The sequence below is a fragment of the Cetorhinus maximus genome, chromosome 28, assembly GCF_964194155.1.
Source record: "Cetorhinus maximus chromosome 28, sCetMax3.hap1.1, whole genome shotgun sequence".
Taxonomy (NCBI): Eukaryota; Metazoa; Chordata; class Chondrichthyes; order Lamniformes; family Cetorhinidae; genus Cetorhinus; species Cetorhinus maximus.
In genome coordinates this window covers 8,236,827-8,256,152 of record NC_135906.1, presented here as the reverse complement: position 1 = coordinate 8,256,152, position 19,326 = coordinate 8,236,827, and the positions used below count along the sequence as shown (strand labels likewise).

General features: G+C 45.0%; 1 protein-coding gene across 1 annotated transcript in view; it reads right to left on the bottom strand.

Moving 5' to 3' along the window:
* The window catches only part of atp13a1 (ATPase 13A1), a 95,381-nt gene that overhangs the window by 39,964 nt on the left and 36,091 nt on the right, over positions 1–19,326 (bottom strand). Inside the window, exon 12 of the mRNA XM_078531149.1 lies at positions 9,646–9,766. Coding sequence (XP_078387275.1) covers positions 9,646–9,766 — 121 coding nt within the window. The remainder of the gene's footprint in view (positions 1–9,645; positions 9,767–19,326) is intronic.

Genomic DNA, 19,326 nt, shown 5'->3' with positions numbered 1-19,326 from the left:
GATTTTAAGGAGCATCTTAAAAGGAAGAGAGGGGTTGGGAGGTTTAGGCAAGGAATTCCAGAGCTTAGGCAGCCAATGCTGGACCAATTAAAATTCTTCTAGGTGCCAGAATTAGGAGCATTAGGGTTTCAGAGCTGGAACGGCGGCTGGGGACACTGTGGAGCATCCACGAGTCCGAAAGCATGGTGGATAGCACATTTAGGGAGGTGGTCACACCGCAGCTGAAGGGACTTGAGGAAGGAAGGGAATGGGTGACCACCAGGCAGTCCAAGAGAAACAGGCAGGTAGTTCAGGAGTCCCCTGGGGTCCCGCTCGCAAATCGGTATTCCATTTTGGAGGCAGATGAGGGCGCTGGTTCCTCCAGGGAGTGCACAGAGAGCCAAGCTTCTGGCATCACAAGCAGCCTGTCTGTACAGGAGGGGAGGAAGAGCAATAGTAATAGGGGATTCTATTGTCAGGGGGACAGATAGGCACTACTGTGGCCGTCAACGTGACTCCAGGATGGTATGTTGCCTCCCTGGTGCCAGGGCCCGGGATGTCACTGAACGGCTGCAGGGCATCCTGAAGGGGGAGGGTGATAAGGCAGAGGTCATGGTACATGTTGGTACCAATGACATAGGCAGAAAGAGGGATGAGGTCTTGCATCAAGAATTCAGGGAGTTAGGCAGTAGACAAAAAAGCAAGACCTCTCGGGTTGTAATCTCTGGATTATTCCCAGTGTCACGTGCTAGCACAGAAATAGGAGAATAGCGCAGATGAATACGTGGCTTAAGAGTTGGTGCAGGAGGGAGGGTTTTAGATTCCTGGATCGCTGGGACCGTTTCTGGGGAAGGTGGGACCTGTACAAGTGGGACGGTCTACATCTGAACCAGAGCGGGACTAACATCCTAGAGGGTGGGTTTGCGAGTGCTGTTGGGAGGAGCTTAAACTAATTCGGCAGGGGAGGGGACACAGAATATTAGCAGAATAGGGACACATCATAATACAGTAAAAGAATCAAGTCAGAGGGAGTACAACTGCATTAAGTTTCAAAGGAGTAAGGCAAGGCTGGATGGCCTCTACTTTAATGCCAGGACTATTACAGGTAAAATGGATGAGTTAAGGATGAGGATTGACACGTGGAATTATGATATAGTAGCCATCACTGAGTTGTGGTTGAGGGAAGGGCAGGATTGGCAGCTCAACATTCCAGGATATAGAATCTTCAGGCGAGACAGGGGAGGGGGTAAAAGAGGAGGAGGCGTTGTATTATTAGTTAAGGAGACAGTTACTGCAGTAAGGAGAGATGATATCTTGGAGGGGGCATCAAATGAAGCTTTGTGGGTAGAGCTTAGGAATAAAAAAGGGGCAGCCACATTGTTAGGTGTTTATTATAGACCCCCAGATAGTCAGTGGGAAATTGAGGGGCAAATATGTGCACAATTCGCAGATGTGTGTAAAAACAATAACAATAGGGTAATTATATTAGGTGATTTCAACTTTCCCAACATTAATTGGGATAGACATAGTGTTAAGGGCTTGGATGGAGTGGATTTCTTGAAATGTGTACAGGAGAACTCTTTAGGTCAATATGTAGAGGGTCCAACAAGGAATGGTGCAGTGCTGGACCTAATTCTGGGGAATGAAGCCGGACAGGTGGCTGAGGTGGTGGTGGGCGATCACTTTAGTGATAGTGAACACGACATGGTACAGTTTAAGCTTGTTATGGACAAAGAAATAGACAAGTTGCAAAAAAATGTTTTGGATTGGGGGAAAGAGTGGATTTTAGTAAAATAAGGCAGGATTTAGCCAAGGTAGACTGGGAACAGCTACTTGTAGGGAAATCTACAGAAGAGCAGTTGGGGGTGTTCAAAAAGGAAATGGGGAGGGTACCAGCTCAACATGTTCCATCTAGGGTGATAGGAAGGAGTAACAAGCCCAGAGAACCATGGATGACCAGGGATATTCAGGATACAATGAGAAGGAAAAGAGAGAGGCTTTTAGCAGGTACAAGGGGAGCAAATCAGCAAAGGCATTAGTGGAGTTCAGGAAGTGCAGGGTGGAGCTTAAGAAAGCAATTAGGAGAGCAAAGAGGGGATATGAGAAAGCTCTGGCTGGTAAAAGTAGGGAAAATCCCAAGATATTCTATAAGTATATCAATGGGAAGAGGATAACCAGGGAAAGAGTAGGGTCCATTAAGGACCAATCTATGGGTGGAGCCGGAGGGCATCGCTAGAGTGTTGAACGAATGCTTCACATCCATCTTCACCCAAGAGAATGAGGATGAAGGTATGGAACTCGGGTAGAGAGACTGCGAGGTTCTTAAGCAAATTGATATAGGGAGTGACAAGGTATTGGAGGTGTTGGCAGGCTTAAAAGTGGACAAATCTCCAGGTCTGGATGATTTGTGTCCCAGACTGCTGAGGGAGGCAAGGGAGGAGATCACAGGGGCTCTGACCCAAATTTTTAATTCCTCTCTGGCCACGGAGGAGGTGCCAGAGGACTGGAGAACAGCTAATGTGGTTCTGCTATTTAAGAAGGGTTGTAGAGAGAAGCCAGGCAACTACAGGCCAGTGAGTCTCACATCAGTGGTAGGGAAACTATTGGAGAAATTCCTGAAGGAGAGTATCTATCTCCACTTGGAAAGGCAAGGTTTGATCAGGGATAGTCAGCATGGCTTTGTCAGATGGAGGTCATGCCTAACAAATTTGATTGAATTTTTTGAGGAAGTGACCAGGTATGTAGATGAAGGTAGTGTAGTTGATGTAGTTTATATGGATTTCAGCAAAGCCTTTGACAAGGTCCCACATGGGAGACATAAAGGCGGCAAATGCACATGGGATACAGGGTAATTTGATAAGGTGGATTCAAAATTGGCTTAGTTGTAAGAGGCAGAGGGTGATGACAGAAGGATGCTTTAGTGACTGGAAGCCAGTGTCCAGTGGCGTACCACAGGGATCTGTGTTGGGTCCCCTATTATTTGTCATTTATATAAACGACATAGATGACTATGTGGCGGGGGGGGTAGGATTAGTAAGTTTGCGGATGACACAAAGATTGGCTGGGTGGTTAACAGTGAGGTTGAGTGCCTTGGGCTACAGGAAGATATAGATGGGATGGTCAAATGAGCAGATAAGTGGCAGATGGAATTTAACCCTGAAAAGTGTGAGGTGATATACTTTGGAAGGAGTAATTTAACAAGGAAATAGTCAATGAACGGCATGACACTAGGAAGTTCTGAGGAACAAAGGGACTTTGGCGTGTGTGTCCATAGATCACTGAAGGCAGAGGGGCATGTTAGTGGGTGGTGAAAAAGGCATCTGGGACACTTGCCTTTATCAATCGAGGCATTGATTATAAAAGTAGGGAGGTCATGTTGGAGTTGTATAGAACCTTGGTGAGGCCACAGCTGCAGTACTATGTGCAGTTCTGGTCGCCACATTATAGGAAGGATGTGATTGCACTGGAGGGGGTGCAGAGGAGATTCACCAGGATGTTGCCTGGGATGAAACATTTAAGTTATGAAGAGAGGTTGGATAGACTTGGGTTGTTTTCGTTGGAGCAGAGAAGACTGAGGGGCGACCTGATTGAGGTGTACAGGATTATGAGGGGCATGGACAGGGAGCAGCTGTTTCCCTTAGTCAAAGGGTCAGTCACGAGGGGATACAAGTTAAAGGTGAGGAGCAGGAGGTTTGGGGGGGGGGGGGGGGGGGGAATGAGAGGATAAACTTTTTTACCCAGGAGGGTGTCGAGTCTGGAATGCGCTGCCTGGGAGGGTGGTGGAGGCGGGTTGCCTCACATCCTTTAAAAAGTACCTGGATGAGCACTTGGCATGTCATAACATTCAAGGTTATGGGCCAAGTGCTGGTAAATGGGATTAGGTAGGTAGGTCAGGTGTTTCTCACGTGTCAGTGCAGACTCGATGGGCCGAAGGGCCTCTTCTGCACTGTGTGATTCTGTGATATCCAAGGGCTGTGGAGCTGGAGGGGATTAGAGATAGGCAAGGCCATGGAGAGATTTGAAAACAAGGTTCAGAATTTTAAAATCAAGGTGTTGCTTGAAGCCAAAGTAAGTCAGCGAGCAAAGGGGTAACGACTGAGTGTTTCAGCAGCAAGGTGAGCTGAGGCAGGGGCAGAGACGGGCAATATTATGGATGTGGAAAAGGGCAGTCTTAGTGATGGCCCAGGTATGAAGTCTGAAGCTCATCTCGGGATCAACTATAATACCGAGGTTGCAAACAGTCTGGTTCAGCCTTGGACAGTTGCCAGGATACAATCGGTCACTAGGAAACGGAGTGTGCAGCGGGTAAGACGACAATAACTTTAGTCTTCACGATATTTAATTGGGGGTACTTTTTGATCATCCAGTATGGGAGGTCAGACAAGCAGTCTGATAATTTTAAAAAAACAGTGGAGGGATCAGGGAGAGCTGTTGGTGAAGTAAAGTTGGGTGCCACCAGTGTACATGTGAAAACTGACATGGTGTATTGGGATGATGTTGCCAAGGGACACCATATAGATGAGAAATAGAAGGGGGCCAAGAATACATCTGTGGGGGAACACCAGAGGTGGGAGAGCTGGAAGAGAAGCCAATGCAAAAATAAAATTGCTTTTATAAAGCGTTTTTCACCATTTCAAGCTGTCCAAAAGCACTTTACACCCAATTAAGTACTTTAGAAGCATAGCTACTGTTATAACACAGGAACTTGGCTGGTAATCTACATGCAGCAAGCTCCCACAAACAGCAATGTGATAATGACCAGATAATTTGGTTTTGTGATGTTGCTTGAGGAATAAGTAGGGATGTCCTCAAAGCATCCCTGAAGGTGTCAAACATCCCCGACTCATGGCTTGCGACCGACCAAAAACGGAGAAGGTTCATTCCGGAAGGCACTGAGCGCATAGAGGAACTCATGCGGAGACAGTCAAGGCACCAGAGAGGGTACACAGATCTCCAACCAACTCATCTACCCGACCCTTCAAGCACCACCTGCCACGCATGTGACAAAGTCTGCAGATCGTATATTGAACTTATCAGCCATCTCAGGACCCAATCAAACCAGAGTGGAAGCAAGTCATCTTTGATCCCAAGGGACTGCCCAGGAGAAAGAGAGGGAGGCCAGGATACAAGGGATAAATTTCCTGCTCTTCTCTGAAATAACAACATGGGGTCTTTTATATACACCTAAGAGGGCGGACGGGTCTCAGTTTAACATCTTATCCGAAAGGCACCGGCCTCCGACAATGCAGTACTGGACTGAAGTGTCAGCCTAGATATTTGTGCTCAAGTTTCTGGAGTAGACCTTGATTCAGAGGCGAGTGCGCTACCAACTGAGCCAAGGCTGACACAATAGGTGATGCCCTGGCTACAATTAGATAATAAGAATGGAACCAGCTTAATGCAGTCCCACCCAGGTAGAGAGGTATTGGAGGAGGATGGCGTGATCAACCAGGTCAATTAGCTGCAAACAGATCAGGAAGAAAGAAACAATGCAGTGTGAACTCAGGTTATTAAGCGTGAATGCAAAAGGAAGGGAAGACAAGCTAAGAAACAAATCACTATAAGCTGCGTTTTTTAAAATATAAATTAAAGACAACTTTTTGCCACAAGTTGTAGCTTTGCTTCATTTCTGTGCAGCCTGCAATTTCCACAAAGCTCTCCAGGGGTCACTAAAGACCATAGAAAACAACTTGCACATTGAGAATTGACTATTTCTGTCAATGGTTATACTGGACAAAATGGGAATCCCTTGAGGGGTCTGTTTTAAAGTTATTCCTATGGCGAGGGCCACAAAAGGGTTGGGGCGAGTGGGGGAATTCAATTTGTGAATTTAATAGAATCTCTTTACCAAACAGCTGGCATTTTCCAAATCCCATCTCCGCAGGTCAGGGGAAAGGTTGATCAAATGATGCACCACATTAAACTCTCACTGTATCAAATCCGACTTCTACTCAATAACTTAGAACATTTAAAGTCTTTCCTGCTGACAGCAATGTAATAATCAAAACTCTGAATATTTCAGCAGGATTAGATCAACAAGACCTCTTTCCCACTAAGGCATGCTTTTGATTGAATGGTGTCGAGGGAGCTTGACTCTGTATCTAACCCTGTGCTGTACCTGTCCTGGGAGTGTTTGATGGGGACAGTGTAGAAGGAGCTTTACTCTGTATCTAACGCCGTGCTGTACCTGTCCTGGGAGTGTTTGATGGGGACAGTGTAGAGGGAGCTTTACTCTGTATCTAACCCCATGCTGTACCTGCCCTGGGAGTGTTTGATGAGGACAGTGCAGAGGGAGCTTTACTCTGTATCTAACCCTGTGCTGTACCTGTCCTGGGAGTGTTTGATGGGGACAGTGTAGAGGAAGCTTTACTCTGTATCTAATGCTGTGCTGTACCTAACCTGAGAGTGTTTAATGGGGACAGTGTAGTTGGAGCTTTATTCTCTATCTACCCCTGTACTGTACCTGCCCTGGGAGTGTTTAATGGGGACAGTGTAGTTGGAGCTTTACTCTCTATCTAACCCTGTGCTGTACCTGTCCTGGGAGTGTTTGATGCAGCAGTGTGGGGGGAGCTTTACAGCTTCTAACGCATACCTTGAGTGTTTGATGCTGGCACTAGGGGTCAGGCAGCACTTCAATCAGACAGCTCTCCATTCCCCAGCACCAACATACCTCACCTTAAGCACAAAATTCATTGTTTAAAAAAAAAACGTCCTCTGTCACCCTGTACTGGCATGTGAGTATACAGCCTCTGGCAATAATCCAAACCATTTTCAACAGCGGGCATCGCTCAATGACTTTGGTCATACTCCAAGCATCATGTGAGCTGGAAAAGGGCAATGCAAAGGCATCAATGCCACCTTTACACTGGGCACCCAGGACTTTTTGTGAAAAGAATAAGACTGGGAAAAATGACAGTTGTACTTAAATAAAAAGCACATTCCATAATTCTACTAACAAGTTAAAACTAGGACAATGATCACAACGCGCATCAGCTGAAGGGTCATGTGGGTGAGCACGCAGATCGAGATCAAGGACTGCCTTCGTGCCCTCTCATCTCCTTCTCTCATCAGCCTGGCCTAATGAAGAGGGAGCTGTCTACACCTGCAGCCTTTGAACAATAGGTCCCTTTCTTGAATTAATCTGCTCTTCCAGATCTCACGGTTTCTACTTTGTCCCCATCCAAGCATTTTGGGGTGGTAGATTAAAAAATCCCTGACATAATTATAAAGATCCTTGAGGCGAATTTTGCATTTCCCTCGTGGTTGGACTAAGTTATATTAAAAATTCTTTGGAACAATAGTTTCTCTGATGCGCCCGAGTTGTGGCGTATGACTGGAACCAGATACAATAATGTCTGACCAGGCTCCTGACATGATGGCTCTTTCCACCCAGATTTGGGAGGCAGTGGGATACTTGGCATCAGTATTTCACTTTAATCAATGTGGGGTATTTTGCTGGTAACTGGTAGCTTCCAACAATCATTGCAGGTGGGGGTGGGGATTTTTTATTTAAAAAAGTAATCAACTTTGGCCAAGTCAACGATCCAGTTTAAACATAAGGGAAGAGGTGAGATATCACGCTCTCCAAAGAATAGAAAGACAAAACACACGAAAACAACACAGAAGACAATACAAAGACAACACAGAAGCTGGTCAGGGACCTCAAAAGTGCCTTTGATTTTACTTTATTTTTAATTCTTTAATGGGTGTGGGCATCGCTGACAAGGCCAGCATTTGTTGCCCATCCCTAATTGCCCTTGAACTGAGTGGCTTGCTCAGCCATGGGCAGTTAACAGTCAACCACATTGCTGTGGGTCTGGCGTCACATGTAGGCCAGGCTAGGTAAGGGTGGCAGATTTCCTTCCGTAAAGGACATTAGTGAACCAGTTGGGTTTTTACAACAACCGATGATAGCTTCATGGTCACCATTATGGAGAGTAGCTCTCAATTCCAGGTTTTTATTAATTATCTACTCTTAATTAGCACATTCCTTCAGATAATATCACCACCTTCAACACCTCTTTGTTCTTTTGTCTCTGACATCGTTTGGTTACCTCCACCTATCACTGGCTGCTTGTCCCAACAACGCCCCCCCCTTTTAAACCAGCTTATATTTCACCCCTTTCCTATTTTTACTTAGTTCTGTTAAAGGGTCATGAGGACTCGAAACGTCACTGTGCTCTCCTCCACTGATGCTGCTAGACCTGCTGAGTTTTTCCAGGTATTTCTGCTTCTGTTTTTGTTTTTATTAATTGAATTTAAATTCCACCAGCCATGGTGGGATTTGAACCCAGGTCCCCACAGCATTAGTCTGGGCCTCTGGATGACTAGCCCAGTGACATTACCACTACACCACCACCTCCCTTCCTGCTACAACTTCCCAGCCGGGAACAGTAGCATAGTGGTTATGTTATCGGACAAGTAACCCAGAGGTCTTGACTAATTATTTAGCTATGTGGCAGCCATCCAATTTGAAGTTCATTAATTAAATAAAAAAATCTCGACTAGAAGCTAGTATCAGGAATGGTGAGCCTATAGCTATCAGATTGGTATCTTTACTCTTCTGTGACTCCAGATCCAAAGCACTGATTTTTAACTGCTCTCTGAATCTCTCTCTGCCCAGCAAACCACTCAGCTGCCAAGAAAGTGGCTCGCCAGCAACTTCTCAAAGGTAATTAAGGCTGGACTTGCCAGTGAGGTCCACATCCAATAAATGAATTAGAAAAGAAAACAATCAATCAATCAACGGTCCCACCCCAACAGGGTTTTGACTTCGTAATGAAACTGTTGCATCTAATTATGCCATTGGCTGCTATCAGATTAAGCTCTACCGCAGTCAAAGGGGTTTCAAAGTTTCTTTTCATTCTTTCATGGTATGTGAGCACCACTGACAAGGCCAGCATTTGCTACCCATCTCTAATGCCCCTCGAGAAGGTGGTGGTGAGCCGCCTTCTTGAATTGCTCCAGTCCATATGGTGCAGATACTCTCACGGTGCTGTTAGGAAGGGAAAGTGTCGATATAAAGATTGTTGAGGTGAGGCAGTTTGATCAGTGGTATTGCATGCACAGTAGGGTGCGGTTCTGCCATCCTATGGTATGTGCACAGCAAGCTCCCAAACTCAGCTGGGCACCTATGGTAGCAGCTTTTCTTGAAGGGAGAAGAGGAATTGGGAGGCTAGTGAAGCTGTGCATTTACTGGGAAGCAGTGATGCACAGTAATGAGAGGACGGGTTTGGAAATAGGTTGACGGGCATTCTCAGGTAGTCACACAACAAATGATGTGTAGCGTCAAAGCAACAGCAACTTTCATTTATATAGCGCCTTTAGTGTAGTAAATCATCTCAAGGGGCTTCACAGGAGTGTAAACAGGACGTGACAATCAAGTCAAAAGGTGACCAAAAACTTCGTCAGAGGTAGGGTTTAAGGAGCATCTTAAACGAGAGAGAGAGGTCAACAGGGCCAGAGTTATGGGAGGGAATTTCCAGAGTTTTGAGCTGAAGGTACTTCCGCCAATGGTGTGACAATGGAAATCGTGGATGTGAAGCGGCCAGAATTGGAGGAAAACACAGTCTGTATGCGGGGAATGGAAAAAGAAATAAAGAAGAAAAGGGAGCACTGAAGTTTGGCCAGCAGCCATGCAACTGTGCCCCAGGAAGGAATGCTCACCTGAGTCCAGCGACCCCTCTGACAACCAGGTTATCACTCGTCAGAGTGCCAGTTTTATCGAAGCAGCAGAATTCCACTTTCCCGGCAAAGGGGATTCGGAAAGGTTCTGTGCAGTAAACGTCTGAAAGAGGAAGCAGCAGGTAGAACATTATTGTTCCTAATTTCAGTCTGCAGAACTTACCGGTGTGAAGGTGAAACAAACAAACGTTCTACACAAGGGCCTTACAAACACTGCATTCCTACATTACCACAGTGACTCTACCACTGGCTGCAAAGTGGTTTGGAACATCCTGAGGCTATGACAGGCGCTACAGAAATGCAAGTTCTTCCTTTTCTCTTTTACTGAAGACTTATTAAATTTGGCCTTGGGAGGAATGCAGCAAAGTTTCATCAGAATGTTATCAGGGCTACAATTGTTAAATTAGGAGAGCCTGCATCCCCTGGAATATAGAAGGTTAAAGGGTAATTTGATAGGGTAGATAAACTTTCTCTGCCGGTGGGGGAGACTCGAACCAGAGGACATGACCTTAAAATGAGAGGCAGGTTACTCGGGGGAGAAGTTAGGAAACACTCCTTCAGACAAAGAGCTAGTAGACACTAGCTCAATTCATCATTTTAAACCTGAGAATGACAAGACTTTTGCAGGCCAAGGGTATTACGGAATAGAAAGCCAAGGCTAATGCTCTTCACCCAGCCGTAATCTCCAACTGTGCCAAGTTAGCAGAGCTTTACAACAGTAGCAGCAACAACTGACTTTGGTGCCCCTGAGCTTTGGGGTGGGGTGGGGGGGGCAGTGAAGTACGGAGAATCAGCCCTTGTTTCTCTCCCCAGTCACTAGGTCCTGACATTTCCCAGAAAGGGCATGAATCAGGCTTAGCCCTCGCTGGCTGACCATCCTCTCCATGCTCCCCGCCTAGTCTCCCACCTGAAAAAGCAGAGGTGATGGGTGTAGTGATAATGGCACTGGATTAGCAATCCAGAGCAGCAAGCTAATGCCCTGGGAACGCCTGGTTCTAATCCTACCGCTGCAGCTGGTGGAATTTAAATTCAGTTAATCAAAACAATAAATAAATCTGGAATTGAAAGCTACTGACAGTAATACGGACTGTGAAACCATTGTTGATTGTTGTAAAAACACATTCGCTACTGTCCCTCGTGGAAGGAAATCTTCTGTCCTTACCTGGTCTGGCCTACATGTGACTCCAGACTCACAGCCATGTGGTTGACTGTTAACTGCCCCTCTGAAGTGGCCGAGCAAACCGTTCAGCTCAAGGGCAATTAGGGATGGGCAACAAATGCTGGCCTTGGCAGCGACGCCCACATCCCACGAAAGAATACATTTTTTAAAAAAAGAGCCCCTTGGTGAGAGCAGCTGGTTCCCAGACAAACACTCCCTAGCAAAGAGGCAACCACCTCCATGAAGGGGGTTGAAAAGGAAAGAGAGAGAAGAAAATTCCTTCCCTACCCAAAGAAAATTAATTTTTTGTTCTGTCTGCAAAGTGCTGACAGTGACAGCTGAGCTGATACAGTAGTGCAGAGTCAATACAAGAATGTGAATATGATTGCTGTCTTTAATATTTAAAAAAAAGGTTATTTCACTGATTGGTTCCATTTCCATTCTAATACCTATGTAGAAAGCTTGGCTGGAGTGATGAGACTGGGAGGGGTTATGGGGCGGGGTGGAGAAAAAGTTGGAGGGGCCAGGAACAGAACTCGAGGAGGTAGGACTGAGGTCATGGAACAGTGGAATAGAGGAACAGGAGGAGGCCAGTTATCCCCTCGAGTCTCTTCTGCCATTTAATGAGATCATGGTTGATCCACATCATATTGATACCCTCGACCAACTAAAATCTACAGATTTATTTCAAAGCTTTCAATTGAAATGGGAGGGAGGAGGGACGAATGGAAGACCTGAAGCGGAAGAGCAAAACAGGGTATAAAGTTGTGGAGTTTGAGGTAGAGCAAGGCAATGCACTAGGAGAAGGGGAGCCAGTGAGGGCTGCAGAGATGAAAGCACGGGATTTACTGCACAACAGGACACAAGCGGCAAGAACTTTGCACAAATTGGGAGTTTATGGAGATGAGTAAATGAGAGGCCAGCAAAGTGGAGCAGTGGAATAGGTCATGCATAATGGTTTAGCTGTTTATGTCAGAGCAGTGGGAATAAAACATTATGGTGGTCAACATAACATGGCTTAGTTTATAAGATCACCCACCCAAATCCAGGACATACAGTCAGACAGTCACCTAAACCCGCCCCAGGACATACAGTCTGACAGTCACCCAAACCCCCCCCCCCCCCCGCCAGGACATACAGTCTGACAGTCACCCAACCCCCCCCCCCAGGACATACAGTCAGACAGTCACCCAAACCGCAACCCCCCCCAGGACATACAGTCTGACAGTCACCCAAACCCCCCAGGACACACAGTCAGTCAGTCACCCAAATCCACGATAGTCAGTAACCAAGTTATCAAATCAATAACAAAAATAAAAGTAGCTGAAAAAACTCAGCAGGTCTGACAGCATCTGCAGAGAGAAACACAGTTAACGTTTCGAGTCCATATGACTCTCCAACAGAACTGAGGAAATATAGAAATTAGGTGAAATATAAGCTGGCTGAGGTGGGTGGGACAGGTAGAGCTAGATAAAGGGCCAGTGATAGGTGGAGGCAAAGAAGAGATTGCCAAAGATGTCACAGACAAAAGGACAAAGAGGTGTTGACGGTGCTGACATTAGCTAAGAAATGTGCTAATGGTGACATTAAGGGTAGAAAGCAGGATGAGCAAGGTATAGATAGCCCTAGTGGGGGTGGGGTGGGGTGAAGGGATCGAAATAGGCTAAAAGGTGGAGATGAAACAATGGATGGGAATACATTTAAAAATAATGGAAATAGGTGAGAAAAGAAAAATATATTTAAAAAATATAAATTATTAGAAAAAGGGGGATGGGAAAGGGGGTGGGGATGGAGGAGAGAGTTCATGATCTGAAGTTGTTGAACTCAACGTTAAGTCCGGCAGGCTATAAAGTACCTCGTTGGAAGATGAGGTACTGTTCCTCCAGTTTGCGTTGAGCTTCGCTGGAACATTGCAGCAGGCCAAGGACGGACATGTGGGCATGAGAGCAGGGTGGAGTGTTGAAATGGCAAGCGACAGGGAGGTCTGGGTCATGCTTGCAGACAGACCATAGGTGTTCCAGTTAGCATCCCTGAATACCATCTATTTTTGTCTAATGAAGTTTTGCCTTCTGACCAATAGCAGAGGTATATTACTAGAGGTGCAAACAATACATAGGATATATGACACAAAAACAGGCCATTCTAACTAGTCTAAACTAGTCCATGCTGGTGTTTATGCTCCACTCAAGCCTCCTCCCATCTTTTCTCATCTAAATCTACCATCATAACCATCTATATTCCCTTCTCCCTCATGTGCTTGTCCAGCTTCCCCTTAAAGGCATCCACACGATTTGCATCAACCACTTCCTGTAGCAAGTTCCACATTCTCACCATTCTTCAGGTAAAGAAATTTCTTCTGAATTCTCTATTGGATTTCTTGGTGACCACCTTATATCGATAGCCTCTAGTTATACTGTTCCCCACAAGAGAACGCAATCTTTTCTACATCCATGCTATCAAAGCCTTTCTGAATTTTAAAAAGCCTCTATCAGGTCACTCCTTGGCTGCCTTCTTTCAAGAGAAAAAAAAGAGGCCCAGCCTGTCAATCCTTTCCTGATATATATACCCGCACATTTCTGATATCATCCTTGTAAATCATCTCTGCCTTTTTATCCTTTCGATAATATGGCATCCAGAAATGCATGCAGTACAAATGTGGTCTAAACAAGATTTGATATAGGTTTAGCATAATCTCCCTACCTTTCAATTCTATCCCTCCAGAAATACTTGGTTTGCTTTTTTATTTCCATGGCCTTGCTAACCTGTGGTACAACTTTCAGTGTCATCGAGTCATACAGCACAGAAACAGGCCCTTCGGCCCACCGTGTCCGTGCCGGCTGTCAAGCATCTACCTATTCTAATCCCATTTTCCAGCACTTGGCCCGTAGCCCTGTGATTGGTGAATTTATATTCCGGAATCCCTTTATTTCCCTACCCCAACTAGATTTGCACTTTCCAAGTAAAAAGTGACCAATTATTTGTCGATTCTGCAAGTTTATTAGTAACCTCCCGCAATTTGATGCAGTCCTCCTCAGTATTGGGTCACCCCCACTCCCAACTTGGTGCAAATTTAGAAATTGCGTTTGTGCTCCTGAAGTCCAAAGCATTAAAGTAAATTGTGAACAAGCAGTGATCCCTGCACTGATCCCTGATTCCCACCTTCTGCCACACTGAATAACGACCCTTTACTCCCACTCTCTGCTCTCTGCCTTGAAGCCAGCCTGCAATCCATTCTGCCGCTTGCTCCGACTCCACATTCTCTGACCTCATTCATTTGTCTATTGTGTGGCACCTTGCTGAAGGCCTTTCGAAATTCATCCAATTTTTTTACTGGCAAGTTCCGACTCATTTGAAAATCCTGCATAAATCAAACATTCCAGAAGGTGAAAAAGGGACCCAATTCTATCAGAGGGTACAACAAGTCTTTCCCAACATCACCGAAACTTCCCACCGCCCCCATTGTGCGAAGAATTCCGAATAGATCTTAAAATCGCAGCTTCAAGCCATTTAAAAAGATATTTGATTAAAATATAAAGCTTCAATTTTTCACAAAGTTCGCCTCAGCCTTTTTGGGTATCCCCCACACTGGCCCCCAGTTAATATACAGGAATTTTACTTTCAATAACACCACAATTTAAAAAAAACAAATCACATCAAAAGAAACATCAAACATTTCTGTAGTGCAGACTCATTTGTAAGTCCTATTCGTCCGTATGTCAAGTCACAATTAACAGTTAAATACTGCAGGTGAGTTATTTCACTGTCATGCACTGTAAGACAAGGAACTCTTCCCTTCGTGATGGATTACATTTCACAGACACCACAGTCATCGAAAGCCAATCTTAAACAAACACAGGCACCACATTTGTACATCAGAGGGCTTGTTCATCTGATAAGAGAGCGTCCCATGTCAAATCTCAGCGCAAGATTTATTCCCCACTGGAGAAATAATATCAGCACCAAATAAAATGCATGCATTATAGCTCTCTCGTCAATGTCATAACAAAGGGTGGACCAACACAGGGAAAACCGAGCAAGGCCCAAATGGATTATGCTTGCAGATCAGCACTAAGCTTTCCCTTTTCTGGACCTCCACCCAAAGCGCTGTTGCTGGCCAGGGGAGGGCTTCACGGTCCTTGGACACTGCCTGCTACCCTGCTCCCACAGCCCGCACTATTCGTTCAGGGTGAGCCATTACAGCTATAAAAATAGAATCACATGCTATTCAACCACAGGCAGCATCACACAATTAGGAGTAGGAAACTCCAGCTGATGTTCATCCTCTGGCAGCAGGGAGCTGAAGTCAGCTGACACACGCCTGATTGAGACCAGCAAATTACACACTCCGGGGTCTCAATCGGACACCCTTTTGATCAGTATGATTAACTTGATGGATTTGCTGGGGAAGTCTGATGTAGAACCTTGTTCTGGGGTGCTTCCCACCCACCCCCTCAAAAAACAATTTAAATTACCCGCCACGAGAGGTGACAAGTCCTCACTGAGCCATTAAAAAAAGTCACTTGTCGATTTAACAGCACAAAAAATGATATACCTGACAAGCCCGAAATCGGCTGCTTGAGGCAGGTGCACCACCACAATTGTGTAAAACTATGTGAGACTTCGCATCCCATTTCAACAACAGCTTGCATTTCTGTAGCACCTTTAACATGGTAAAACATCCCATGGTGCTTCACAGGGGCATCATCGAAGTTTGACACTGAGCCACACGAGGAGATATTAGGACGGATGACCAAGTGCATAGCAACAAAGTAGGTTTTAGGGAGCAACTTAAAGGAGAGAGAGTCATACACAAAGAGGCTTAGAGAGGGAATTTTAGAGCTGAGGACCTCGGCAAAGCCAATTGTGGAGCTATTAGAACCGAGGATGCCCAAGATGCCGGAGTTGGAGGAGCGCAGACATCTCAGAGCGTTGTAAGGCTGGGGGAGGTCATGGTTTGAAATCAAGCATGAAAATTTAAAAAACATTCACAGAAGCTTGGTCAGACAAAAACTGACAACAAAGCAAAAAAGTTGCTCAAAGGGACATTTTAAGCATAAATTTCAAGACGGGAGAAGTGGGGCCAGGGGAGAAGGCATGGTTACCAATTGCAGGGCAAAATAAGTTGGGGAGGCTTCCCCCAAAAGATTTTCTAGCAGGAAGACTAGGCAAGCTTGCAAGTACTGAGTAACAGCACTGTAATGCTCTTGTAATGTTTATTTGTTATTATATGTTCAAAGGGGCTAAGACAGCATCAGTGGTATGTTATTTTTGAGAATAGGTAAGTCTGTTCCTCATGCTCCCCCTTTTCAGGGTTTGGCCTCTTGTCTATTACCAACTTATTTTGTCTCACCACTGGCAGACATGCCGCCAGCTGCAAGCTCTGGAATTCTCATATGGAACATACGAATTGGGAGGAGTAGGCCACTCGGCCTCTCGAGCCTGCTCCGCCATTTAATAAGATCATGGCTGATCTGAATGCAACCTCAACCCCACATTCCTGCCTACCCCAGATAACCTTTCACCCCTTTGTTAACCAAGAATCTATCCAGCTCTGCCTTAAAAATATTCAAAGACTCTGCTTCCACCGCGTTTTCAGGAAGGGAGTTCCAAAGACACTCAACCCTCAGAAAAAAATTCTCCTCATCTGTCTTAAGTATGCGACCCCTTATTTTTAAACAGCGATCTCTAGTTCTAGATTCTCCTACAAGAGGAAACATCCCCTCCACACCCACCCTGTCAAGACCCCTCAGGATCGTAAAGGTTTCAATTAAGTCGCCTTTTACTCTTCTAAATTCCAGTGAATCCCATTCCTGATATTAGGCTAGTAAACCTTCTCTGAACTGCTTCTAACGCATTTACATCTTTCTATAAATAAGGAGACCAGTACTGTACATAATACTCCAGATGTGGTCTCCCCAGTGCCCTGTACAACTGAAACATAACCTCTCTACTTTTGTAATCAATTCCCCTCACAATGAATAATAACATTCTATTAACTTTCCTAATTACCTGCTATACCTGCATACTAACCTTTGGTGAATTATGCATTAGGACACCAAGATCGCTCTGAATCTCAGAGTTCCGCAATTTCTCACCATTTAGGTAATAAGCTTTTTTTAAATTCTTCCTGCCAAAATGAACGATTTCATGCTTGCCCACATTATACTCCATTTACCAGATCTTTGCCCGTTCATTTAACCTATGTCACTTTGTAGCCTTCTTACATCCTCTTCACAATTTATTTTCCTGCCTATTTTCCTGACGTCAGCAAACTTAGCACCATTCCTTCGGTCCCTTCATCCAAGTCATTTATATAAATGTAAAAGGTTGAGGCCCCAGCACTGATCCCTGTGGCACACCACTCGTCACATCCTGCTAACCAGAAAAAGACCCATTTATGCCAACTTTCTGCTTCCTGTTGGCTACCCAATCTTCTATCCATGCCAATATGTTGCCCCCTACACCATGAGCTTTTATTTTCTGCAACAACCTTTGATGTGACACTTTATCAAATGCCTTCTGGAAATCCAAGTACATACAATACATCCACCAGTTCCCCTTTCTCCACAGCACATATGACTCCTTCAAAGAACTCCAATAAATTGGTTAAACATGATTTCCCTTTCACAAAACCATGTTGACTCTGCCTGATTGCCTTGAATTTTTCTAAGTGCCCTGCTAAAACATCCTTAATAATAGCTTCTAACATTTTCCTTATGACAGATGTTAGGCTAACTGGCCTATAGTTTCCTGCTTTCTCTCTCCCTCCCTTTTTGAATAAGGGAGTTATATTTGCTATTTTCCAATCTAATGGAACATTCCCTCAAAATGAATGTAAAACTCAATCATATTATGATCGCTGCTACCTAGGGGCACATTCACTAGGCGGTTATCAATTAATCCCATCTCATTGCTCAATACCAGGTCTAGTATAGCCTGCTCCAGAACATGCTGTTTTAAGGAACTATCACAAAAACATTCTATGAACTCATCTACATTACCTTTGCCTATCTGATTTTTCCAGTCTATATGTAGATTAAAATCCCCCATGATTATTGCTTTACCTTTCTGGCAAGCTCCCATTATCTTTTCTTTTATACCCTGTCCTACTGTGTAGTTATAATTAAGGGCCCTGTACACCACTCCCACAAGTGACTTCTTGCCTTTATTATTCCTCATCTCAACCCAAACCGCTACTACATCCTGGTTTCCTGAACTTAGCTCATCCCTCTCTAATGTGCTAATGCCATCATTAATTAACAGAGCCATCCCTCCACCTTTTCTGAACTTCCTGTCCTTTCTAAATGTCATACCCGTCAATATTCAGGTCCCAATCTATGTCATTCTGTAACGGCTATCAGAATGTACTTATTTATTTCTATTTGCATTATCAGTTCATCTGTTTTGTTTCGAATGCTACGTGCATTTAGATACAGAGCCTTTAGTTTTGTCCTCCTATTATTTTTGTAGCGTGTAGCCTTATCTGATTTACTCTTAGATTTGTACTCCCAGTCCCTTCCTGTCATGGTCTGTTTATCATTTCCCATATTAATAACTCTCTTGCCTCATCTCTACTCTTTGGTTTACCACATCTTCCCAAATTTGATCCCTTGCCTGCACTATTCGGTTCAAAACCCTCTCTACTTCCCTAGTTAGGCGACTCGCGAGGGCACCAGCCCCAGCATGGTTCAGGTGTAGACTATCCCAATGGTACAGATCCCACTTTCCCCAATACTAGTGACAGTGTCCCACAAACCGGAACATACTTCTCTCACACCAATCTTTGAGCCACGCATTAATTTCTCTAATCTTATTTATTTATTTTTTATTATTCATTCACGGGATGTGGGCTTCGCTGGCTGGGTCAGCATTTATTGTCCAACCCTAGCTGCCCTTTAGAAAGTGGTGGTGAGCTACTTTCTTGAACCGCTGCAGTCGATATGGTGTTTGAAGGGAGTTCCAGGATTTTGACCCAGTGACAGTGAAGGAACGGCGATATATTTCCAAGTCAGGATGGTGAGTGACTTGGAGGGGATCTTCCAGGGGGTGGTATTTCCATGCATCTGCTGCCCTATGCCAATTTGTACGTGGCTCAGGTAATAATCCAGAAATTATCTTTGAAGTTCTGCTTCTTAACTTGGTGCCTAGCTTGTCATACTGACTACATAGAGCCTCCTTCCTCATCCTGCCTATGTCGTTGATACCTACATGAACCACGACAAATGGATCCTCCCCCTCCAACTACAAGTTCCTCTTGAGCAGTTGTCCCGAACCCTGGTACCGAGTAGGCAACAAAGCCGTCAGGACTCTCGCTCTTTGCTACAGAGATCTGTGTCAATCGCCCTTACTATACTGTCCCCTGCTACCACAATTCCTTTTTGTTCCCCCCACTTGGATGGCCTCCTGTGCCACGGTGCCATGGCCAATTTGCTCATCCACTCTGCAGCCCCCACTCTCATCCAAACAAGCAGAGAGAACCTCAAACCTATTGGATAATTGCAGAA